At 35.5% G+C, this 27454-nt stretch overlaps 2 protein-coding genes across 2 annotated transcripts; one reads left to right on the plus strand and one right to left on the minus strand.

The window, feature by feature from the left end:
- Positions 1 to 3416: 3416 nt before the first annotated feature.
- On the minus strand, positions 3417 to 11954 carry LOC129899001 (CMP-sialic acid transporter 2-like). The gene is made up of 13 exons (XM_055973739.1): positions 11752 to 11954; positions 11361 to 11472; positions 11150 to 11229; positions 10153 to 10228; positions 9951 to 10051; positions 6765 to 6836; positions 6524 to 6572; positions 6396 to 6437; positions 6048 to 6169; positions 5413 to 5472; positions 4746 to 4794; positions 4049 to 4143; positions 3417 to 3942 (listed from the first exon to the last, which is right to left on the minus strand). The coding sequence occupies exons 1-13, from the start codon at positions 11805 to 11807 to the stop codon at positions 3891 to 3893; spliced, it is 966 nt and encodes a 321-aa protein (XP_055829714.1). The 5' UTR covers positions 11808 to 11954; the 3' UTR covers positions 3417 to 3890.
- A 1551-nt stretch (positions 11955 to 13505) lies between these two features.
- Positions 13506 to 26904, plus strand: LOC129899008 (probable E3 ubiquitin-protein ligase ARI8). The gene is made up of 15 exons (XM_055973750.1): positions 13506 to 13823; positions 18281 to 18405; positions 18735 to 18837; positions 18955 to 19045; positions 19976 to 20148; positions 20297 to 20401; positions 20493 to 20581; positions 21828 to 21935; positions 22236 to 22326; positions 22432 to 22521; positions 23772 to 23819; positions 24422 to 24493; positions 24584 to 24683; positions 24766 to 24892; positions 26329 to 26904. Exons 1-15 carry the CDS (start codon positions 13641 to 13643, stop codon positions 26597 to 26599), a joined length of 1776 nt encoding a protein of 591 aa, XP_055829725.1. The 5' UTR covers positions 13506 to 13640; the 3' UTR covers positions 26600 to 26904.
- Positions 26905 to 27454: the final 550 nt, after the last annotated feature.

The raw sequence follows: 27454 nt of genomic DNA on the forward strand, positions 1-27454 counted from the left end.
GTATGAGTTATAGCTTGTAATATGTTTTGTTTTTACAATTACAAATCTCATGTTTCAAAAAGACTTATTAGTAATTAAATACATTTAGATGACATAACATAAAAATATATAATTTATAATAATAATTGATATAACTCAATTAATAATAATACCACATTGACTTACTCTCCAATAATACTCTCTAAAATAAACGTTGAAAAGTTTTAAAATGAATAGCTCAGTTGGTTGGCCATCTGACTTTTGTCTTCTCAATAAGTATTCGATGTTGAATTCCCACCTTATAATCCTCTTCCCTTGCCTCCAATTTTAAATTTTTTTAAAAAAAAAACACACCTTAAAATTGACAACTTTTTTTTTCTTCAAAATTAAGAAAAGACCTAGTCTTAACTCAACCAACCAGACAAGAAATGATTAGTTGGGTAAATCATTCAGCATTTGGCTATGACTCCATCCTTATCAAACTTTCATTAATTAATTAATCCCTAAGGAATATTCTTCGATATAACCAATCTTTTTTGAGTTTCCAATATGATAAGGCACATTTAAAGAGAAAACACAGTATTTAAATTTAAGATCTCGAATTAAAAATAAAGAAATTCTATTCATCTGATTACAATCCTCGATATAACCAATTAAACCTTAATAACATTATACAAAACAAAAAAAAATTAACATAAATTTCCAAGAAAGAATAATTATTCAAAAGAAAAAAAACATTGACCAAAAAAAGTCTTTTTGCGTAAAGCTTAACGTGTAGCTATCATATTTAATAACGCGGTTGTCTTTTTCCCCACGTATTTATTTTTTTCTTAACCCTACCACTTTCTCCATAGCCACCCCATGCATTTCATGTATCCTTATAATTAATTACAATTAGGTAAACGGATTCAAAATTTAAAATTAATAAAGGTTTATAGACAAGACGAATGACATATGTACCCTTGTAATAATAAGTTCGACATATTAAAAGTTTTCGAAACAAGTTAGGGTCCAAAGTCCTGATAGAAAACCTGTAATGATTCGATCTGATATGTAATCAATCTAACAAGGCTTATGAGTAATCCAACATGATATATAAAGTCATATCGATTTGTCACGACTTACCTGTCACAGTTTAGAAATTTCTATTTCTCTTGTCACCATCTCGGCCACTCAAGCTAAGGGTGTTTTAGTCCAGATTATTTTTTCATCAACTTTTTAAAAAAAAAAAAATCATCTTTAAAAGTAATTGATTAATTAAATCTTTTTTATAATGACTAACAAGGACAAAATTTGAATAGCAAATTCAAAAAAAAATAATTAAAAATGCCCCATAATATGACTTAGTCCACCTATCCTAAGTATATATACCTAAGAACCCCCACCCACCAAAGAGAAAAAAAACAATCAACACAATCTCAAAAAAACAATTATCCATTTTTCTCTAATTCTTCTTCTTCTTTCAACAAATACAAATATCTTTCTTTTTTTTTCTTAATTATCTATTCTCTAAAATCGTAAAATCATACCATTCTACCATACTATTTTCTTTTTTCGCACCGACTCTAATCTATCGCGTGATAAAAAGAAGAAAGTACTTGAAAGACTTTATTTTCTTATCAGCAAGCAAATTGGCACTTCTTCATTTTTGATATTTCTATATTCTGAATTAGTTCATCAATTCAGTGCTTTATTTGTCGAGTCAAATAACAACAACAACAAAAAACATGGGGATAGAGAATTGGTCTTTATTAGGAAAGCTAAAAAGGGCAGTAAAAAAGATTACTTTTTTACTAAATTTTGATATCAACAAATGGAAATTAGCATCATATATGATTGGAAAAAGGCTACATCAATTGAGTTTCAATGAGAAGATTTTGCAAAAACAGCCAACTGGATTGAATGTAATCTGTATGGATGATGATGATCAAGATTTGTTTAAAAATGCAAATTATGATTATTCATCATCATCAAGTTCAAGAAATTCATTTAAAGGAGGAATTCAAAGAACTATGAGTTATCCATCATCAGAAGATGATATTGATAAAAGGGCTGAAATGTTTATAGCTAATTTCTATAATCAATTAAGACTTGAAAGACAAATTTCATTGGAGTTAAGGTATTGTAGAGGGAATAGTTTTGGATCTTCCACGTCTCCATGAGAAAGAAAGATGTTCAGAGACGAGACGGATTCAGGATTTTAAGCTGATGAATTTTCAAGATTCCGAGTTTTATGAAATTCGACATTTTTTGGGATATGTATAGATTTTGTGAAGAAAGAGATGGAGATAGTCTGGTTTTATGAAAGCTGATCTCCATTGCTAAAACTTGTAAAAACAGAGCATACAGTTTTTCATTTGTATGCTTTCTTCTTTTCTTTTCTTTTTAATTCCTTAGGTGGGGGTGGGGTGAGGGGTTCTTGGATTTCTTTTAACTCTTTTTTTCTTTTGGTCTTTCTGGTAAAGTTAATGCCGTGTGATCAAGTCATAGGTTCGAGCTATGAAAATGATCTCTTGCATGAATGATGAAATTGTTGCCACCTGACCAGATCATGAATTCAAACTATGAAAACAGTCTCTAATAGAAATAACGAAGTTATTGCCATATGATCAGATTATGAGTTCGAGCTGTGGAAACAATTTCTTCAAATAATGCCACCCGGGTGAGGGTGGGGGTGAAGAATTCTACATAGATTCTTAAGGTGTGATTTTTTTATTTTTTTTCTTGTCATGTACATTGTACAGATGAAAAGTATACTTGCACGTTGAATAAAGGATGAGTTTTTATTTTTGACTCGTTGAAATTAGTATATATATATATATATATATATATATATTTACCACATTATGCGTTATCTCGGATTACTGATCCAACAGCTGCAAATGGTATGATAATAACTAACTTCAATAATATAATATACTCGGTGTAATTCCATAAGTAGAATTTCAGAAGAATAAGATGTACACGATAGAGAGGTTTCCGATAGATATAATGACCAACTCCATGAATTAGAAAAGAATTCGTAAATCTTAGTGCTTTTTTCTAGCCACCATAGATATCCTTCTAATTGGTGAAAGAGAATAGTTAACTGAAGTAGGCAGATTCGCTTCTAAGGCTTTGATTTAATGATAAGAGCGTAACGAATGATGTGTGGTTAAGTTCACTCAAATTCAATCTCCATCAGGGAATTATGGTGTTGTATCATCTAACCCTTGAAGATTTCTCAGTTATAGAAAAATAGGAAGATTCAAGAAAATTTCAAAGCTACAACGTTACAAATTTCACAAGTGAAGGATAGAGTGTACACAAACCTTACAATAGGTAGAGAGGGTGTTTCTGATAAACCCTCTGCTCAAGGAAAAAACAAAATTTCACAAGTGATTAGAATGGTTTAATACTGGTTGTAAGATGAACCATGACACAAATAACTACGTAAATTAATACCAGAACAGTTGCTCAAATTGCTATTACAATAATACTACTGGTAATTACATTTGAAAGAGCAAAAATATGTTCAAGAAATTATGCATCACGTCAAATGTATTGTGCCACAAAGTGGAGTATTCTGCTGTCCCAGGACTTGTTGCACTATATAATATCATCTAATTCACATACCTATAGCTTTCATGGGGCGAAAACCGCTGCTATTTGAATTCAAAATTGACACAACACCTTGCAAGTGCAAATATGCAGGATTTTTAAAACGAGGAGATCATCTAGTTGTCGATCACAAGTATCCTTCGATCCAACATTTAAACACCAACTCCACTCCAAGGATAAATACTTGGCCAACTGTTAAGCTGCTGTATAGTCACCTGCTAACACTTTTGGCAAGAAAGAAAATAGAACTGAACTTGGAGTAGGATGTCTGTTGGGTATGACCAAGAGAACTCAGAAGGTGAACTCAGTTGTTATCTTCGGGCTTTGCTGGTCGAGTGTAAATATATCGCTACAGAAACAACGCTGCAAAGAAGCATAAAATTCCTATTCAGTTATATGCCTCGCCAAATTTGTGAAATTTCCCCCAAAGATTAAACAACATAGAGGTAAAACAGATCTTCACACTTACGTGGAACCAAGGAAAAAGGCAAGGGAAAGGTGAAACCCAAATAGAAATACAGAAACAACTGCAGTCAGTAGCATTGCAACAGAAGTTGAATACACCTGCAAACAATTTACAAGCTATATTAAAATGGTATCTTGTAAGCTTTCAGTTCATTGGCAGATTGTGTGTGCAAGAGACTAAATCCCCGGCCCTTCTTTGCACGAATATACCTCCTCAAAAGCATGCCAGCTTAAAGCAAAAGAAAAGGAAGGGGAATCTGATTTTCAACTGCACCACAATCATTTCTCTACTCTAAAAGATGCGTGGACATGAACGCATCCTAGAACTTCATAAAAGGAATCTAAGAGGCTCTTTAAATGGTAGCTAAATTTCATGCCTGATCCAACCAATGTTTTAGCACTCCAAAGTTAGATGCCTAACCGTGTCCTAATTTTCTACCGATATCTCAGGTATTTTGGAATAAGTTAGCAGCTAAGTATACATCATTTCTACAGTGGAATCTCTAGCCCAAGTTTACCTTCATTGCTTTACTCTTCAATTAGAAAAGTAACATAGCCGAGGAAAAGATAAAGCATGTCAGGCATTGTGCTCAGAACATAGATATTCTAGGGTGATCTCCAGGCGTACGATACTTGGCACTAGACTGAAAAACCCATTTTAACAAAAACTAATGCAGATGCACAACCAGAGTCAACCCTACCTTCACAATATTGTCAGCATACTTCATCACCATTGATACTGCAATACCACTGCAGAGTGCAGAGACAAGTCTTGGTCAGTAAACAATTGAAAGGCCACCAATCCATGATGCATCCAATCCAATTTAAAACAGATGAATGACAAAATGTTAAACCAAAGGCAAAAGAAAAAAAGAAATAATGCAGCAGAAACGAAACTTACACCCAACATTACTCTATCTAAATACCCAGCTACAGTGTATAGACAAATCATGTTGAATGGTTAACTAGGTTTGCAAATGAAGACAATAAAGGGTGAGTGTACACTGTATAACAAATTAAAAAGACTGCACATTGAGCAAATACGACAAACAAACAATTTGGGGAAAAATGCAACATGACAGCTTGCACCTAGTGGAACTGTCTCTTCCCTAGAGTATTGTTTATGTCAATGAACTCAGCCAATACAAAACAGTTCCTTCAACTTAATGCTTATCAAGAGAACAACTTAAAAGACCAAACTAAACAACTGCAACACACAGAAATTTTCGAATAAGTTTATGCCTCAGGAACATGAAATAGCTAGCACAAGAAAAGCAGTTCTCCCCACTGATCTTGTATTATTAGACAATGTATCCATAACCTTGAAATGTATATACTACCACTATGAAGATTTAGAGGAAATCAAACCTTAGTGCATGGTTGAGAATCATGAGAACTGTAATCAGTGAATATCCATGGAAGAACCCACTGCAGAAGATAAGGTCAAATTGTAAAACTTTACATAGATAACAAAACATGAAGCCCAATCTGATGAGGTAATTGTCCTTACAAGAAGAGCTATTGTCTGTGGTCAACCGTGATGTGCTTAACCTAATATTTAAAAAGTGTCTGCTTAAATCCATTTGTGAATGAAGGCATCATACGATAATGATTGGAACTGAAAATCATGATAAAGTATAATGGACAGATAGGAAGGTCCAAAAGAAAACCTTTAGGAATGCAAATAGTACCGAGGAAAAACAAGAAATGCCTGAGATAATATTCCCACAAGTTAAATTACAAATAATCTCCAATCACAAGATATTGGAATGATTCTCTATTCCCATGTACAATTAATTCACTAAGCTGGCTCAAAATACCTGCAGTAATAGCATATGACAAGTGTTCTATTTCAGAGAAAAAGAGCCATCCAATATTGGTTCTTCTAATATTTACTCCAAAAGCAGTTATTAAAACACTAGATCGAGAACAATCAGCTGTTACAAAAGGTGCACAATGCAAATATTTACATTGTAAAATGAAAGAGAGGAACGACAACTTACTCATTCATGACTGCGTCAAAATCTTGAGTCATTATTGCAAAAGCATTGAAGATCATCCCAAAGACATACAGCCAGAAGTTTTGAACATTAATATTTCTCGACGGTCTCTTCTTAATTATAGCCTGCAAAGATAAAAGAAAACTCATGCACATGCTATCCAAGTCTAATTTACTTTACTATTATGACGAGAATTTTCGGTTACTGATGAAGGCTGAGATGGTAATTAAACACGTAGATTACAAAGCTCAACTCTAGTAAAGCAAAATTTAGTGAGAAGCAGTTCTGAGGTCGTCTAAAGTGCATATCTTTGGACTACTAATCTAACAGAACATATCTGAAAAGATGTACCTCTGTGTAAACTCCTGCAAAACCACTCAAAAGGGCCATTACCTGATTCAAACAAAGAGGTATAAAATCATTAGAAGAAATAATTTTAACCTTAATGTTATATAGTCCTGAGAATATCTGCAACTTACAATAGCCATAACCCAACCTTGTAAAGGAGTCCGAAGAACATGATCAGAACTGTACAGAAAGCATCATTCCATTAGAGAAATCCATTGTTCATTTATCTATTCATATAGAATCAACAGAATTAAGCAGTAAATCATTATTGACATCTTTTACCATCCAGGCTGAAATACAAAAAATATATAACAGCTATCCATTTATATAAGCAGTTCTAGAGATCAGATGCGGAAACTGCTATAACCTTACCTAGGATTAAGTTGTGCAGTGGTGCACCCAGCACAGAGTAGAATGAAAGCAGCCCACTGAATCTCAGTTAACCTGAAAGTGAATTTTGCTTTGAGTGTGACAAAAGAGAGAAGATCAAAATAGGCAAACAAGTAGGAACACATTCCTATAATGTTATCCAGAAAGATGACAAAATAAATGTAACAAACCTGACTTTACTATTCACCTGGAGGTTACTAGCTTCCTATAGTCATATCTGTCTATTAGATTTTCATTTTGGTAAGAAAAACCTATTCCTTAAAAAATACCTTTAGTGGAACCTTTTCTTGTTTTACATTTTTGGCATACATACAATATTCTTGATGATCAATGCATTTCTTAGAAAATTTTAAGATTCTCTATATTTGTGTACTTGTATGTGGTTTCTCCTATCACATGAATAAAATTCAAACTTCATAAAAAGGACAAGGTTTTTGGGTCATATCCACCTAATCAAAAAATAGTGCAGGACAACCTTGCAGTATAAGGTTTCCAGAATAGATAGATATGCTCCTTATATATTACAAGGGCTGCCAATCAAGTAACCTCCATGATATGGCGGAGGAAACTGGCATAGGCTTTAGTGAGTGTTAAGTGTTAACTGCTCATTCCTTGACAAATCAAAGTGAAACTAAGGAGGTAGATAGCAACCCTGCTCTCATCTTTAAGGAAACAGACGTACACCATATATTTGGAAGCATAGAAAGCTTTTTACTCTCCTACATGGGGCGTTGTCAAACTTCTATTTTTCACCACAATGGGCTGTCCATCTAGGTATCTGGGATTTAGCTATGGTTCCTCCCTCTTGCAGCTCATTTCTTTTCCCCTCTGCAACATGGTATCTTTTAATCTTACCATGCAGGCTGCAGCTGCTTCCCAACATTTGGTTTCCCCTATATATTTAGGACCCAAATGTCACGGACTTAGACTTCAACTAAGACCTCCGTGCGGCACTTGACAACTTACTCACGAATCTTTCACGATCTTGCAAGCTCAAGTAAGCCTTTTAAGACTAAATTGCTAAGGGAACGATAGATTGTAAGAAAGACAAGAGAGCTTTTATGAAGAAGGCTTTGTATTACTTGGAAAAATGCTTGATTTTTGGATGGTTTGCTACAAATGAATGCCCCTCTATTTATACTACTCCTAAGGGGCTCAAGTGTAAATAAAAATTTCTATACAAGCCCTTCCATATTTACAAAGAAGTCCCTCTCTAGAAATCTCTACACACTCTAGAGAAATCTTAGTCTTCCAAGACTAATTTACAAGATTCTAGGTTTCTCTACGTCTTTTCAAGAATTCTCTTGGACATTCTAGAGCCTTCTATTAACCTCTCTAAGACTCTAGATCTTTCCCCCGTCTTCATGGTCAAGTGGCAGGTCATGACACAAAGCCTGAAAAGCTAAACTTTCCTAAAGGTATCTCCATCCTCTTAACCTCTCACCTCCTTGCCCTCTTTCCTAAAACTGAACTGTTTAAGTATCTCAAACAAACAACATCTTCTTCTGAACACAAACAAAACAAGAGGTGGACAAACTTCCTTATGACGAATGGACTATATTCCACATGTGATCACCAAAAGTAAAACACATAACACCTTGCTACCTGAAAGCGATTTACCAAAGGGGTGATTTGACTAATTTCATTTATACACCCAGGAACTGTTTTCTTAATCCACCAAATTATCAATCATAAACTGATATATTCTGGACTTCATCAACTTCCTGACTAACCTTATCCAAAGTTCCAAGTGAATATCATATGCATGTGGTTGGTTCATCGCTGCCCTTTACCTCCCTTTAAGTCATCTAGAAGTCTATAACCTCTAGTCATTTACCTCCCTCAAGTAAATCACATATTCTTGTAAATTTAATGATTTTGTATCCTGGTCTGCTAGACCCCGCAAGAGTATACATTGCCCACTCCAGATTTTATTTTAAACCCTGTTTCTCATGCCCTTCATGATGTTTAAAGAAGGTATTTCCTTGTGATAAGACTGCATTAATTTCATGATGTAATATAGAAAATGCTAGTATCTCAGTTACAGCTTGGTAACCCTGTTTGACTATTTCGGGGATCAAGACGAAAATTGTGTTAGCTAAAGATGCCTCTAAATGAATGGTTGAACTATAGCTTTAGCTGTGTTTGAAAACGGTTGAAGTGCTGGACTACGTGAAAAGTGGGATAGATTATTGAAGAAATGTCAAATCAAGTTTAAATTATATATATATACACACACACACATATACGCGCACACACATGTATAAATATACTCTGCTGGTTCAATCTTATATGGCACTATTACCATTTTGAAAGTAAATTTGTTTCTACAACAATTTCATACACTTCATAAATATATTTAACTATATAACCAAATGATTTATGGTATATTTATGTACTTTCTTATATGGAAAAAACAAAGGAATCAATATCCAAATTGAGACCGAAAATCGACGTTTGAGCCACGTACTTTGAAACTCAAATTCATTGTGAATTTTCCTAAGTATATGTGTATGCAGTGAATAGGTGATGCCTCTTGAGTGTTGGAAGCTTACTGGAATGCTGGCAGAATCAAAGAGTAAACAACAGATTGAAGCACAACTGGAAAACCACTCCTCGTTTTCCATTATGCATCATGTGAGCCATCTGATTACAAAGAAATAAGAGATGCTTTGAAGGCCAAAGACTTCATATTTCTTTTGTTATTTAAAAGACTAGTATTTTTGCTGTAGCGATGGCATGATTGGAAGCTTGTACTAAGATTTTTGGACCTATTGCTATAACATCAACGCTGTAGTGCTTTGATTATATTTTGTAGTACCTCCGTGGTACTTTATTAATGAAAGTAACCTTACGTTATAAAAAGAACCCCCAATTCAGTGTGAAACAGAGGGAGTATATATACTAAATTACTCATATGTATATATAGGCGCACACATATAATTATCTAAAGCAGTATTAGAGTACATTGAAGTTGGAGTTTTTTCAGCTAAAAGAAGCCAAACTCAAATTAATTTGGGCCAAATGGAGTATTCGCAACAAGAAAATATTCTGGTGCTTTTTTGTTGTCTGTCGTTTTTATGTATTTACCCAGACAACAAGATGTCTGTTCATCAAAAATTGTACCATAAGTCCAACTTCATATACTTATTTAGTGAAAGGACTTACTTCCTTTTGAGAATAATTTGATACAATATGCCAGTGCTGATAATATTCAAGTTCTTCAGTATCTGATATCCAGGAGCATCTACATACGCAAAAATGTAATACTGCAAAGACCCATGTGATTCAATCAACAACATGTGAGATAGAAGACCTAATCAAGTCTGGGAACAAAGAAAGATATAACCAAAAGAAAATATAAACCTGCCTGAAGTAGATTCTTGACAAGGTAAAGTGCAGCAGGAATAGGATACACTTTAACTTCATCCCACGTAGTGCTCAACCTTAAAAAACACCACATTAATAGGACAGGAGACCAAAAAACTAGCCTACTTATAACTGAAAACAAACCTCAGTATGCAAACTCTTATTCAAGAGACAAGTTCAATATAATTGTTTGACAATCTGCAGTGTTATCCACCAAGCAAATCTTCCAAAGGTAACTCATTATGTCATTCACTAGTCATTATTGGATAAAGACAAATCAAAGAGACGAAAATTTGAAAAGCTAATAGTAAATGGTTTAATAAAACCGAAGCTATTTCATGTACATAGGAAAACCGAACAGTAAGATGGAATATGTAACAACCAAATGCTTGGATCAAATTCTCTGCCGAAGTTCACCATGACCCTTGTGGAAATACTCCTAAGATCTTACAAGGTAGGGTATCCAACTGAATTTGCTAGTATGTAAAAATATATTTTTTTACCATACAACCAAGGGTGTAGCCTAGTTGTTGGTGAAGTGGGTACAAACCTTGGAAACCAGGGTTCAAATCTCAGCAGAGACAAAAAATCTAAGGTAATTATTTCAATCAACCTTAAGTCATTGTTTGCATAGTTACCCGATACTTGTGCTAGTGAGAGGTAGCAAGCAGTGGCGACACAGAGTGCTAGCTATGGGTTTGGTAGAACCAATAGCTTTGGCTCAAATCCAATATTTGTGTTTAAAAATAATTAGCTCACTAACCATTTTCTCCATTTAAATTCATTTCAAGCAAACACTACATAAAATAATTTTTTTTAAAAGGTACCAGAATTTCTCTATATTTTCTCTAGTAGGGCTAAAAAGTTCCTAGACAAGCACAGGATTTTATAAATGCAGTGCTCAAGTAGAATGATAATACAAATAGAGAAGACAGAATACAGTAATTCAGCTCCGTACCCCCTGGAAGAGGAAATTTACCAAAAATATTGCTACAAACCTGTTATCATCAGTAACACCGTCCTTTCTCCAGATTCTTACCAAGGCTGCAAGTGACAATGCGCATTTCAATGCCTCTACCTATTACGTTGAAGTTTGAATTCAATTACACAACAAAAAGTGACAATTTATCCATTGTTTATGACTATGAGCTCAAAACAAAAATGAAAAAGCAGCAAAAGAATTCTTGAGATTTGTATCATTTCACTAACCAGAAAATTTGCAGTGGTTACACTGTACTCATACTTCCCAGCTCTCTTCGACCACACAATGAGAATCGATTGTGAACTCGTAAGAACTGTCAGAATAAGTGTTACAAATGACCTATTCCAGCCAGCAGAAAAACAAAACATGAGCAATTCTTCTCATTATAGCAGGCTCTATCTACACAGTAGACTCTAATTAGCTCATAACACACACCGGATCTAGTTCAGAGTGAGTACAATCTATAATATGTACGTGATCAGTCAAAAGCAGTGAGTTCAATTAAACTCTCTAGATCGATAGTGGAACTATAGGACTCAAATGATCGTGGCCGAAACGGTTTAACACCGATTATTTACAAAAATTTCAGCTGAAATGAGGATGAAAAAGAGCAAATACCTTCGGCTTTTCTGTCGGAGGCCATTAATCTCCGGCATTGCTCCGATCGCGGCCATGATTTATTCTTCCCACACTTGTTCGATCCCGAATTTCAGGTAATTCGTCGAGCGCATGAGGGAAATTGTAGATGAAAAAGAGCTTTCCAAATCACATTTGCTTTGGAGATTTGTAAGATTCAGTGATGAGAGTATGAAGAAGTGGAAAGGATGATGGGCTTAGACGGTTCTATTTTTTTGTGGACTGGGCTTTGGGAATTCATAAGCAGTATTTGTGGCCCATCTACAATTTTTTTCTCCTTCGATAAAGTGGACGGATATATTCGATTTTGATGTTGTCATTTACCTTATATCCACTTAATATTTTTTTTGCACGTGTGCTTATTTTGTGCCATTTTAGATGTATAGTGTCTGGAGGTAACGTTGATAAAGTTTAAATTCAGACACAACGTCTAAAGTTTTATTTTTATCATACACAATTATTTTTATCTGAACTTCAATCATATATAACTAAAATTAAGATATTTTTCTCTTTTTTGTATGTATAGTTAAAGTTAAGCCATTTTTGTATGTGTATGAAGTTCAGTTGTTTTTACTCGAAGTATAATTAGTTTTATCTGACTTCATGCATTTTTGTTCAAAGTTTATGCACATATAAATGAAGTTCAAGTAAAAGAGATTGAAGTTAGACAAAAATATTTGTGATTAAGTCAAGTTTTATTTGAACTCAATTTTGGCCCCTTTATTTATCTTTAACAACATCATAATTTTAATGAGTTTAGAGAAAAATAAGAAAGTAGGTGAAAATAGACCAAAAAATCTAAAAGTGAGATGGTATTTGGCAACGAAATAATGTAGCACGGGATGATAAAAAAAGGTAAGTTAAATAATTCAACAATTATGTATAATTCAACAAATATGTTAGATAAATCAAGACTAAATAAATTACTCGGTGATAACAGAATGAGTCAAGTAGAGACGGTTGACATAATCATCTAACTCAACGACCATCCATATAGTGGTGTTTATTTACGAGGGTGTTAAAAGGGTATACACGGATAAATTCTCATGCAATTACTATACATACGTGTTATTCATTTTGAAGAATTAAATTTATATTAAAACAAGATGTGGACATATAGCGTTGAATTTAGAAGTTTGTCAGGCTTCGATCTGCTTTTCTTTACTTACGTGAGAGTAGGTTCTTTATTACTGACTTTTCACGATTGATCACACATCGCACCCCACATCTAAATGAGTCAGTTTTTGTAATGAAGATGACTATTCTCTTTTTGTTAACAATATTTACTCTCAATCTAACATGCACTTGATGATATCATTCTAACCTACTTTTCAAGCACACTTCAACCATACACACCGTTTTATCGTTCAAAATTTTCTTAAAATCAAAATTTCAAAAAAATCAAAGTTTCAAAACGATCAAACGACAATAAAGAATAAGTCTATGAATTACGTATTCTCAGAGTCTGATTATAATACAAATTATACTAGTTTACTCCCACGTTAACATGGAAAAACAAGTAAATATATAAATAGTAGAATATCATTATCTCAATTTTGTTATGTTCAATGAATTTGAGAACAATATATTAACATTGTCAATTATTTTTTTAAGCCCATACTAACCATGAGCCAAATGTGGAAAAAAATATAGAAATATATTTTTAATGTAACCTCAATCTAAGGGAAAAGAATTTTGCTTTTCTTTTTTCCTACAATACAAGGCTATTGTAGAAACTACACCATTTTCTACTTTCCCCTTTTTTCCATATTTCCTCTCAATAAATTTCTCTTCATTTCCTCAACCTATACATACACAAATAATATATAGATAGATAGAGAAGCAGGGGGGTGGGGTGTGAAAAGGGAGAAATGGCATCGGAGGATGAATTGATGATGCAGGACGCTACCGACGACGGCGAGTCCTTCGATGATGACTTCTACAGCGGCGGTGATGCTCATGATGATTCCGACGATGATGACGTCATGGATTACGATTTCATCGATAACGACTCCGATGATTCCGATACGGTCATCGCACATCATCGCTCTCAGGTACAGTTGAAGATTTCTGAGTTTTTTCGCTTTTTTTGATTTGTTTTGTTTTGTTTGTTTATTAAATTTAGGAGCTTTTTTGAATTTGGTGCTGTTGTTTTTTATTTTTTAATTGATTACTGGAAATAGTTCATTGCTAGTAAAGAAATTGAATGGATGGTTGCTTTTTAGCTGCTAGTTATTGTTTTTGTCAAAGTGATATGTCTCTTAGATTATCTGTGTTTTGATGAGAGGTGGGAAACGGCCTCTCTACCTTTGAGGTAGGGTAAGGTCTGCATATGCTCTAAGGACTACACTGGGTATGTTGTTGTATTACCTGTGTCCTGACTGACATATTTATTGTTTCAAAAAATTTCTTTTGGCTTTAGAAACTTAGATTTGTAGCAATAGAGGGAAATATCTAGTGTTTGAGTTAGAGTTGATTCACATGGAAGGAAACTGAGGAATGATTTGGTTGGATTAACTCCTTTTCTCTTCCATATTTAGTAGAAGGGGGGAAGAGGAAAATATAACATTTTTTTTGATAAGAATAATTGGGGTTCCCTTCAGAATACATTTTACTCTCTCTGGCCTACGGTCCATTGTAGTTGTCGTGCTTACTAAAACAAACTGGTACAAAATAGTTTTCAGTTTAGCAAATTGAGATATAATTTATTATTAGTTTTCATCTTTACGCTTAATAAATGTGGAGAGAGATTAACATGGTGAAAAGAGATTTGTATTAAATCCTTATCAAAGAATAAATAAGGATAATTTAGTCAAGTTATCTCTTTAGTTAATGTTTTCTTAAAGGACGTGTAAAGAAAAACATGACAAGTGAAATGGACCGGAGGGAGTGGTTTGTTCAGGACAGACAGCAGTAACTATTGCCATTTTGGGGTCTCTTACTGCTTGCTTTCTTTTCTGGGTTTCTGCTATTAGGTTGGAGGTTTGTGTCCATGTTTTGCCTTTCTAAAAGAAGGGACTTATGACTACTAAACTAGCACAGAAAATCGGGTGCAGACAGAGGCAGATTCAGTGTATCAGGTGGGGTTCCGGGGAACCCTGTAACGTTTGCCCAAACCCTGTATTTATGTTGAGAATCCATTAATTAAGTAAGAAATTGATAGTTGGGAATCCATTACTAAAAGATCTCGTGCTTGATGTGGGATCGATTCCCCTTGCAGTCCGGTGCAAATGTCCTCTCTAATCGTAGCTCTTGAATTTTTCGCATTGAAACTAAGATATCTCATCTCCAGCTTTGGTAACCAAGTGTATGTTCCTAATAGGGATGCTGTAAGTTAGATATGGAATAATGACAAATGACAAGAGAGTGATTTTAATATGGATATTATTAAGACTGGTATGACATAATGATGGGGTTGTCCAAGGGAATGTATAAGGCTACTTTGAGCATCATATTTGTGGCAGTTCAAATCAAATTTGAGGTGTAGCCATGAAACCTAAATGTATTATGGATTGTGGAAGGAAAAAACATTTTTGGGCTGAATCTTCACCTTTTCTTAAAAAAAACATTTGTATCTGAATTTGGGTGCTCCAATGAATGCTTGAGTAATGTTGTGGAACTTCTTTGCAAGCGGTGCCTTGTAAGAAGTACCACTTACTAAACCAAATTGCAACACATGTCTCTTTTGATGCTAAAACTGTAGAAGAATAGGTCTGGATGGAGGAAAAGCATCTCTTCAACAACCTTCTAGTTGGAGCAGTGAATAGGAAAGGGAGAAGCAGAGAAAAGCAACTACGTCTCGCTTCACCAAAGCGAGAAGCGTGAAGCGAAGCGCAAGTTTTATTCAACTGAAGCGCAATTTAATATTAAAATAAAAAATATTAAATTTGCATAAATAAATAACCAAGACCACAATAGAAATAACAACAACAACATACCCAATGTAATCCCGCAAGTGGGGTATGGGAAGGATGGTGTGTATGTAGCCTTATCCCTGGCTTGTGGAGGTATCGAGGCTATTTCTGATAGACCCTTGGCACATATTAAGCAAATCTTTCAATCCTTGAATTAGAAAGTAAATAATAGATACTCTCATAACATGTTAAGCAAATTTAAGACCAAATCATAAAGGGAGCAATATCCTATCTTCAATAATTCCAAAAAAGAGGAGAAGAGAAAAGAATAGAAAACGTAGGAGAAAAGAAGTACAGAAAAAGATTGAAAAAAGAAGAGAAGTGAGAAGAGAGAAGAGAAAAGGAATCAAAGCAAAGGAGAAAAGAAGAGGAGAAAAAGTCAGAAATGAGAAGAAGAAGAAAAGGGGAAGAACTTACTTCGAAACCCTAGAATTGGAGGAGAAGATGCCAAGTCTGTCGCAAAAGCGACGCTTCACACTCCCTTCACTTCTGTTTCTTCTGCTAAAGCAAACACTTTTTGATCTCGCCTCGCTTCAGGGAACAAAAGCCCCTTGACTTGTTGCCTCGCCTCGTTGAAGCTTTTAATAACATTGAGTTGGAGGTATTGTAATTTTGATTGGGCAGGAAAATGATGGTTCGACAATTGTTTCCGGTTCCCAACGTTGATGTTTTCACCACTTCAAGTGCTTATTCTCAGATTCTTGATATATTCTGAAGATCGAAGATTAACACTTTGACAAATGACAAGGGACCTGAAATCACCTCATGCGTGATGTATTTTAGATCCACATAAGAAATAATAGAAGGATGGAGCAGAAGAGAAGATCCTTTTTTGAGGATGAAGATAGTGCAGAAGATCTTGTGGAGCAAGTTCAATAAAAAGCCATTAAGGATGCTTTCTGTTTACAGAACATAATTTCTTGATACTGCTCATCCCCTTTGATTGACTTCTAAAAGCATGTTATGTGGGTAAGAAAACAATTTTTAAGACTTTTTGTGGGTCTCTCCCTTCTTTGGGGGCCTCTTGCTTCTTTTAAGGAAGGGACTTAATTATTTTGGGTTTTATGAACAGCTGTAAGATATTGCTAGTATTTAATCTAAGTGGATAGAAGAAAGGGGTGGGGTTGTTTAACAAGGAGGGAAGAGCCTTGTTTTCTCACAGTTGATAATTCTGATGTAATTGTAGAGCAACTGCATGCTTACAATTTATAAGCTTTAGGGTATCTCTTTAAGGCAACAATTTGGTGTCTACAATTACAATTTACAAGTATGCTGTAACGGAGGTTCAACCTAGAGGAACAAGCTTGTGGAGTAGGGTAATCTCATTTAAATCTGTGCTCGAAGGATACTGGTGTACTATACCTTTGTAAAAACTTAAAGGTGTCAATGAGGAGAAGCATAAGAATCTACGGCCTGAGTTCAAGCAACTTAGAAGTATTAGAACTGGAAATGGAAGCAAAACTGTTTTCTGGCTGGATGAATGGATTGTTCGTGGTCCTTTGAAGGACCAGTTCCTGAATTCATATGATGTTTGTCGTTTTCTAATGCAAATGTGGCTGAATCTAGAGTTAATGGGATTTGGATAATTAACTTTAGGAGAAATATGAATGATTGGGAATGCCAAAGCCCAAAAGAGTGTGTGAACTCGATTAGCTTTGGAAAGTTCTCAAGGTTGCACCATCTGTGTTTGACAGATTGCAATGGCAAGGCTGCAGCAAAAGAGACTTTTTGGTGAAGTCTTTTTATTGGATTTTGAACAAAGAAGAACATCTCAAGCCATGGCCGTGGAAACAAATCTGGAAGTCAAGAACTCCACATAAAGTGATATGTTTCTTTTGGATTATGGCGAATGAGGCTTGCCTCACCATTGATAATCTCTAAAGAAGAGGGCTACATTTCTGTAGCAGATGTTACTTATGTGGCAGCCAAAAATAAACCATTAATCATCCTTTTTCGTATTGTCCTATCACCGACCCAATATCTCTATGAAAGCTATAACTCTGCTGGTATTAGATGGTCCTGGGGATACACAGGATCTTCTCTGTTGTTTGTATATGCACGGCTGGACAAAGCAACAAATAGCTGGTGGTAGACGATATCAGCTTATATCTGGTGGATGTTCTGGAAAGAAAGTAATTCAAGATGTTTTTGAAGAGGAGCAAAAATCAGTTCAGAGGATTAACTTAAATTGTATCTTGTTATTTCATTTTGGTGCTAAAAGGAATACATAGAAACTTTATTAAATTTCATTGAGTTCCTTTAAGATTCAATGAGGACTAGATTTTTTACTTTTTTTGTACAGAAGCTGCAACACTATCTTGGTGCTTTTTATGAATACAATTATTACCTTTTCAAAAAAAAAAAGTAAAAAAAAAGTTGTAATGTGATAATAATACTGGAATACTAGGTATTAGTGCATTGGTTACAGCCAAAATTTGCATAATTATCTTAATGTTTGATGAAGTGAATTAACTATTGAATCCTATGTTGTAGTCATGGTTCTCCAGTTGTTTTGATTTTTATCATACTAATTTTTTCACTAAATGCTTGCTTACTGAACGTTCTCACGTTTTTACTTTGATTTACCTTTTCTGTAGTCAAACTATAGCATCTTGAATGAAGCTGATATTCACAAATGCCAAGAGGAAAGTATTACAAAGATATCTACAGTGCTCTCTATTCCAAGGGTAGCTGCTGGCATCCTGCTTCGGCATTATAACTGGTAAATTCTTTTCATAAGCACTATTTTGTAGTTATGATTACAGATCTTAGATGATGATGTACAATGGGTATTGAACTAGAAGTTCTTTCAGCCCTCAGTTGATTTTTGTGGGCATCAACAGATTTGCAGTCTATGCATGCTGTTGTAGTCATGTAGTATGATTTTATTTGTTTTTATAAAAAGAAAAGTATGCTTGCGGTTATGGCAATTAACATTTGCTTCTGGGATCTTGAATCTGATACACATTGCTCTCACTTACCACATATGTACTAGCCTTTTAAGTTTTTAGGGCTTATATGCTAAATATCCTAGCGTTTTTGGGTCGGCAGGAGTGTCAGCAAAGTGAATGATGAATGGTTTGCAGATGAAGGAAAGGTCCGCAGGATTGTTGGTTTGTTAGAGAATCCCATGCCACTCCCTGATGGAGAAGAGGTAATTAAATTTCATAGATGAAGAGTACTTTCTTCTTTTAGATTGGAGTGAAGCTAGAGGTTAGGGCTGGTCACTACTATTTCCTTGGATTCAAGACGTGCACTTTCTTTCTTGCAGCTTACGTGTGGGATCTGCTTTGACGTTTATCCTCGGAAGGAGATCAGTGCGGTTGCTTGCGGTCATCCTTTTTGTCTCACATGCTGGCAAGGTTAATTTCTTCAGAAAATTGTCACTTTTAATGGATCTTTGAAAGGCATTTGGGTCAAACATTCCATCTCCTTGAGAAACCTGGCATTCTAGATTAATGAAATTAGCCTTTTTCCGGTAGACAGAATTACCTGATAAAATCTTTAAATCACTCTATACTGTCCTACACATGGTTTGCTGGTTTATCTTGTCGCGATGCTTGAGGTTTTCTTTTGAGCTCATCTACCTCGTTGACAAATAAAAGATGTTGGAAAGAAGAAGATAGCAATATTCTAATGGGAGGATTATACTTTTTGTACTCATTTCAGGGTTGTTCTTGATTTCTGAATTTTATTATAGGTTCCCGGAAGCTGTTTTGAGTATTATTATAGGGATGTGGTTCCTTTGGTTCTTATTTGGTACTTGGGGGGGGGGGTGGTTCAGTAGGGTGTGGGAATGTTTTGCATATCTAAGGGCTACTCTGGTGTTGTTGGTTAATTTTTGTGTGGGTTTCTGTTACCACAGTTCATTCACTGTCTTCCATGAAGGACGATAGTTTTATCTGAGTTCTTATTCCGCTTGCATACAGGGGCTTTTCTCACTTAAATAGGTTGTTACTTGATTTAGAAAAATATAGGTGCCAAAGGTTGATTTCCAGAACATATGGATATGGGAAGCTAACGAGAAAAGTTTACAGTTAATTCTATGAGACAGTTACTGGTTAATCTTGTCATCATAGAACAATTTAGTGGTAAGAGCGCAACACATGATGTGTGGATTATGTGCGCGTCATGTGGTTGAACCTTGTCGTGGACAAAAACTTGGTATTTAAGTGGACAAAGGTAGAGGGGCTGGTCCTATATCGACCAATTGGTCGTGGTATGGTTAAGTTTTCATCATTTTCCATTTAGGCATCCCATAGAGCTTCTCATTGTCTCTCTATTTGATGCAGGGTACATTAGCACTGCCATCACTGATGGTCCTGGATGCTTGATGTTGCGCTGTCCTGATCCATCTTGTAGTGCTGCTATCGGTCTAGATATGATAAACAAATTGGCCAATGACGATGACAAAAAGAAGTATAATCGCTACTTTATCAGGTCGTTTGTGGAGGACAATAGAAAGGTAATTGCTCGCATAAAGCTTTTGTTATTTGCCTTGTATATCTCCCCGCCTTCCCTAGTGATACTTTTTGTTATGTCTTTTGGAAGAATCTTTACTATATGCCTTGTGTGTCTATTAAGTTCCTAAAGGTTGTTCTGGTCTTCTTTAGACAAAATGGTGTCCTGCTCCAGGATGTGATTATGCAGTTGACTTTATTGTTGGTAGTGGAAGCTATGACGTTACTTGCGGTTGCTCATATAGTTTCTGCTGGAATGTGAGTTGCAATGTTTAAACTTAACTACTTTATATAATATAGTTGTTCTGTTTCTGCATTTCTGTAATCTGTACGAGTTACATATTTTCAGTGTACCGAGGAAACTCATCGTCCAGTTGATTGTGGAACTGTGTCTAAGTGGATTTTGAAGAACAGTGCAGAGTCTGAAAACATGAACTGGTATGTAGTAACAGATTTTATTATCATGTCCTTTCCTTTATCTTTTGTATTTCTTGGTTTAGCTGGCTTGGTAAATTAGGCTTGTAAGAGAGATGAAATAACTTGAGGATGGAGCTAATCTAGTTAGTACGTTCTCTGGTGAAATTGTTGCACCATAGATGGGTTTTAACCATCTTGGAGACGTAGGTGAAATTGGCTCATAATTTTAAATGGAACTTACTGTAATCTTTATTGTCTTCCTTTTGTTGGGAAAAAATAGTGTCCGTGATAACGAAAGGCACAAAGGTAATGTTGGAGCATAAAAAACTATGAAATTCCTGAAAGGGCTATAATGCAGCCATTTTCGTGCTCGGAACTTATAAGAAAAGGTTTCTATTCTTCTTTTGCATAGGTTTTGATTCCAAAATTGCTTTCTCTGTGTTGGTAATTTTGTGTCATTGTGGCAAGAAGGTGCAATATCCAAGAAAGTGTAGCAGAAATAGAAAACCTTGGGAAAAGACATGGTTTTATATGAATAACACCCCATCATCTATACATATAGGAATCTCGTGGGTGCACCAAAAACAAAAATAAAAAGAAAGGCTATTCCTCAAGTGTGCAAAATCTTTCGCCTTCCCCATCAGAAGTTCTCCTATTCATCTCTCTGCACGTGTTCCACATAAGTGCTAGAGGAGCAACATCCCACATCCTGCATCTTCTAAAGGCCCTGCTAAGCATTGTTTCTTTTGCAGTGCCCGTCTTCTGCTGCTCTAGTCCTAGCCATCTCAGAATTTACCACTACAAATAAGCCTGATCCAGCAATTTAAAATAATGGTCCATTGTCTACTCTATGTGTTGCATCTCAAATAGGCTTTAAGTAGTTACTGTTTTCCTATTTTGTTAAGACTCAGTTTTTACTGTCCTTGATGTTGTCGAATCTGTATAAGTTTGAGGTTTTTGAGATTAGTTCTTTGCAATTTTAACTGCTGTATGGTGCCAATATATACCTGTTTTTTTTCTCCATATAACAGTTCATGCTTCAAAGCAGAGATATATTTTGGTGTTATTAGAGCTGCTAATCAATCGTTTTTCGACTATACATCTGTGTTAGCTCGGCCTCCTGACAACCTGGCTAACTTTCTATACCATTATGTTTGTGTATTTCATCTAAGCCTGAATTCCATGTCCGAATTAAAGCTGCATTTTCTGGATATGCATACTGTTTTAATGCGTGAAACTAAACATAATTATCTTGGTGACATTGCAGGATATTAGCTAATTCTAAGCCTTGTCCGAAATGCAAGCGGCCAATTGAGAAAAATCAGGGGTGCATGCATATCACATGCACACCACCCTGCAAATTTGAGTTTTGCTGGTAAGTATCAGCTATTTCCATAGATTTTTTTTACAGTTCCTGTTCCTAGCATATGCTATCGTGTGAGCAATTTTTTCAGTCAGTATGCTTCCATTTTAAAAATCCCCTCCCCCCCCCCCCCAAAAAAAAAAAAGAAAGAAAAGAAAAACAGACCATATCCAGGGTAGTCCTGCAAGTGGGGTCTGGTCTAGGGAGGGTGGTGTGTACGCAGTCTTACTCCTACCTTTGTGAAGGTAGAGAGGCTGTTTCCCAGATCTGGTTTCTTTGTGATTCTTGTGAACTAAGAAGACATCTTTGCAGGCTCTGCCTTGGCCCTTGGACTGATCACGGTGAGAGAACTGGTGGCTTTTATGCGTGCAACCGTTACGAGTCAGCAAAGCAAGAGGGAGTAGTAAGATCTTTGCTTCTTTTAGTATTTTCTAATTTCAAGATTTATCTGCTAATTCAGTTCTTTAATTACAAGTTAACTAATATTTATTTGATGTTTTCCTTCCAGTTTGATGAATCTGAAAAGAGGAGAGAGATGGCAAAAAATTCTTTAGAAAGATATACACATTACTATGAGCGATGGGCCACCAACCAGTCGGTAGGTAGAGGTTTAGGACACCTTTATTTTTGGTTGTTTCTCATTATCAGCTATCTCAACTTCTGTTAGGAGGACAATAGAAACAGAAGATTGGTTTTTGCTCATGTTCTTTCTAGATACTATTGTAATTTTTCTTTGTTACGTAAATTTGTGGTGATGGCTTCTTGCATGGATGATGGATAGAATTGTTATGTGACTTGGCACATGAAATTTCTATACATGATCTGTCAGCAAGCTTTCAGATAGTGTGGTTCTGGTTCTCATGACCTTGCTTTTGACGTCATCAATTTAAATATAATAGCTAGAAAGTCTAATGTCCATGGAAATGTCTCAAATCGTGGTAGGTGCTGCATAACTTCTGCTCCTACTGGGAGTCTATTATTACCAATCTAAAGATCTACTTATGCAATATGAAAATATAGATTAGATGATGTATTGACACTATCAAGTTATATTCTTATGCAATTGTCAGCATGAAGTTGACCTGTACGACATCTTGATAGTTCCAACATTAATTTTGAATGGAACATGCACATTTAAGATTGATTTTCCCATAAGCTAATGGGACATAAAGATTCCGTGCATGGTGAATATAACTAAGGGAAAATAATTTATGTAACTAATTCTAATCCTCCAATTTTGTTTGACATGCTTTCTGTTCTACTTTTTCCCAAAAATGACCTCTTCCTTTGATAGCAAAGTCAACCCAATCCAAAAAGATGTTTATCCCTTTTAGTTTATCTTCATATATGATATCTAGATAACCTTAGGAATGCACGTCTGGGACTTGAATCTTCCTCATGGCAGTTATTATTCTTTTACTGTAATCATCTTTCCTGCTGTCTTCTCAAATCATCTTGTGCAGTGTGAAGGCACTAGAAACATTTGCCAACTTGTGGGTCTGAATTGAAAGGTAATCATCTAGAAAAATAGTTCTCACTTATGTCATGGGTTTGTTACTATCTTCTTTGTTCCAGTAGTTAAACTTCTGTGCACGTCTTCATTGCTTTGCATATATTTCATGTTGAACTAGTTCCAAAAAAAATTATTTCATGTTGAACTGGGCGAAGACTGCATCCTGGGGATAGAGACTAAGTAGTGTTCAATTGTGTTTCTTTGCCTCAAAAATGACGTTCCTTTTGTTTCTGATTCTTTTTATTTATTGGGAGAAGTCTCTCTACAGATGCTGCAGCATCCTTGTTTAACTGCTTATCTAATGTCAGTAATATCTTTTTTATGTCATATTGCAGTCGCGGCAAAAGGCACTTTCAGATCTTCAGCAAATGCAAACAGTACATGTAAGAAGATTTCTTTTACATATAAAAAAAAACAAAAAATCTTTTACACACAACAGTCTTTTGCTATTTGCTTATACACTTAACTAACAAACTGCTTTAACTGTTTGTTTCTCTTTCCTGAAGAATTTGAAAATATTCATGAATTAGAAGAACCCCGATTTGAATGAACAAATTCAAACTCAAAAAGAATTTCATTATATATTTTCCCTTTGAAGTCTTGTCCCCATTTCTATAGACTGAACTGCGGAGTTTAATTTCGCTGTTAAGTTTTTTTCAGTCTGCTCCTCTGATTCTTTTTTTAACTGTCTCTGCTTGTTATCTAACAATTTACATGCATGTATGAGTGGTGTGTTCTAGCCTGATCTGTGTGTGTGTGGTATATCTCATTGTGATAATATAAAGTGTTCCATTGGAGGCAAAAGAAAAGCTTTTTGTTATCTTTCCTGTTTCCTACATTACTTGTTCATCCATTGATCAACCCATACAAAAGTGGACAAGTACAAGGTTGGGTATCAAAAGAGGACTTGGCCATCTTTCTCTTTCAAGTTGTCATTGTACTTCTGAATTTCTGGAAAACATTTATAGTGATTGCACTTTTGCAGCTTGAGAAGCTGAGTGACAAACAGTGTCAACCCGAATCACAGCTCAAATTTATTATAGAGGCCTGGTTGCAGGTAATGTAAATCTTCTATATCAGTATGGAGTGTTCTTACTCTCTCTTGATTCATGTATATATATTGATTATGACGGCGAAATCATTGCAGATTGTTGAGTGTAGGCGTGTGCTAAAATGGACTTATGCATACGGTTATTACTTACCCGAGCATGAACATGCCAAAAGGCAGTTCTTCGAGTATTTACAAGGTTTTGCCTTTGCTTCCTTTTTCGAGAATCACATTTAGATGGTTTCCTTGATTTATTGAGGCACTTATCCTTCATGCTGTAGGTGAGGCTGAGTCTGGACTTGAACGGCTTCATCAGTGCGCGGAGAAGGAACTCCAGGGCTACCTTGATGCACAAGGTCCATCAAAAGAATTTAATGAGTTCCGAACAAAGCTTGCAGGGCTTACAAGGTAATATAGATTCTGCATTAAACCTAGAGGTCTAGTCTTTAGTTTCTGTTAATGACTAGTGAATATGATGGCTCAAGTGCTGCTCTGTTCTTTGCAAGAGATTTGGAGATTTCTGCCTCTAGAAATGCCGAATTGAAGACTACTAGTTGGCTAAATCTTTTAAGTTGAACCCTTTTGTTCTAACATGGATGTGTGAAAAAGAATAAAAGTGTCTTGCTTTTCATCTCTGTAGGAGCAGATGAACAGAATGTATAGCATTTGACTATTATTAATAGAAATTAATTTTATCCCTGTTGGAATTAGGTTGCAAGTGAACACAAAAGGACGTGTCATGTTCTTAACATTCCTTGAGAAAAGCTAAAATCTTGCTGAAGATATTACCAACTCTTTTAGCAGACGAGGTTTCTATAATTGCTAGTTTCTTTCGAACAAGGAGAGGCTTCTGCGCTTCTTTTTGTTGGATAAGTAGGAAGAATTTTTTGCATTTGCTCGAGTCTTGAGAGTTAATGATATTCCACCAAAAAGATTTAAACCTATTGTTAAGGTTAAGACTCAAATTTTAGGTGATCCTATTGTTTGGAATTAACTAATGTAAAAGGCAAGTTGAATGGACAACTAATAGGTCATGATTAAATTCTCCATTCGCAAAACTCTTATTCTATCACGGGATCTGTAAGTAGTGCGTCCCAGAAATATTGAGGTCTCCAAGTTTTCAGTTGGATAAGCAAGTCATTAGGGTAAGCATTCTTTAAGTGCAACATATGCCAATTTCTGTTGACAGTAGATATTTATTCGCCAGTTGGGGAACTTACCTGCTATCTTGCTGTCATATTTTCTTAGAACCCTGCTTCAAAAACTTTTCTTTTGAGCCAAGGGTCTATCAGAACCACCTCTCTACCCCACAAAGATAGGGGTAAAGTTTGCGACTATGCGTACATCCTACACTCACCAAACCTCACTTGTTGGATTACATTGGGTATGTTGTTGTAGTTTGTAGTTAGGGAACTTACCCATATATGAAAGTACGCAATCATTTGACATACTTGAAATGGATTAGTGCTAGTGTAGCAGCCTAGTTTCTTAGTGTCGCACTCAAGCTGGGGTTCTGAGGCATGTCCACCGATAAATAATATATGATATCTTCTGTGTTAGCTATTCCAACATGAAAGACGGAATCACTTGTGATTCATAGTTTCAGTAAGAGAACTAGTACGGCTGTTGTACGCATTTAAGAAATCCTTTTAATCAGGGTTGATCATCTTTAGGGTCTGTTCTTGTCTCTTGCTTACGTTCAACTGTAGTGTGCATTCGGTGGAGGTTCTTCCTATTTATTGAGCATCTTGCTGAAATGCAGGGATATCCCAATCCGTTATAATTTATTTATAGAGATGAGTAGGGAGAGTACTAATGTAATTTATTCTGTTCAATGATGACAGCGTAACTCGAAACTACTTTGAGAACCTGGTTCGAGCTTTAGAAAATGGTCTCTCGGATGTGGATGCTCATGGTGCTTACAGCAGGGCAGCTAGCTCGAAAAGCCTTGGAGGTGGGAGCATCAAAGGTAAGGGTGGTAGAGGAAAGGGAACTACATCGAGATCAAGCAGTTCTAGAAACATAGATGATTCAGGACATTGGTCTTGTGAGTATTGTACATATGCCAATGTTAGGCCTGCTACCGCATGCCAGATGTGTCAGCAGCGTCGTTGAAGCCATTTTTGGAGTTGCTACAGATTGGGAAAATCCTCATTATCTGCTGATTGCTGAGGTCCAGCTCCAGATGCGTCTTCTAAATCGCGTACATGCTGGAAAAAATCGGAAGCTGACAGTCGTAAAGTATGATGGAGACGATAAGTTAATGGCCATGAGTTGGAAAACCAATCATACATCTGGAGATGAATATGTACATACTGTTTGTTGTCTGTCATCTTTGTAAACTGTATCCGACTTGTGCCAGAAAAATGTTCTTTTGAAATATTCAACTCCCTGATTATACAAAGCTGTGTGTTAGTTAAGTGTTACTTTAGGTAACTGCTCATTGGCTCAGAAGCTCCTTTCTGGTGTTTTCTTATAAAACCCAAGCTAGGAAGTTTTAAGGACATATCACATCATATGAAATTGGAAGTCCAAACTAAAAAAACAATTACAAAAAAATAGGAAGGATTGGATGGATAGTTAAATCTTGAAGTGTGTTATACCTAATGTTTTCTGAACTCTTCAAAAATGTCATGGGTGCATGCGTGATTCTTTGGAAATATGCTTTTGCTCTTGCTTTGCATCTAGGAGGAATTCATTTGGAGAGTCCAAGAAGTGCGAGCAACATAGCTAATACATGTTTCACTTACTAAAGTGCATTATTAAATGTTCGAATTGTTCTCTTAGCTTCTAGGGAAGGTTTGCGCAGGCTATTTATATTTTTCAATATTTGAATAGAGGAATTAGAGAGGATCTAACAGAAGTACGAAATATTATTTTAAACCAAACATAGTTTTTTCATTAAATGGTTTTCAAGTAAGGCTGTAAACTGTACTCTCGACTTGAATTATATATCTAAGTCCTAATCCA

The sequence above is a fragment of the Solanum dulcamara genome, chromosome 1 (genome assembly GCF_947179165.1).
Source record: "Solanum dulcamara chromosome 1, daSolDulc1.2, whole genome shotgun sequence".
In the NCBI taxonomy this organism is placed as follows: Eukaryota; Viridiplantae; Streptophyta; class Magnoliopsida; order Solanales; family Solanaceae; genus Solanum; species Solanum dulcamara.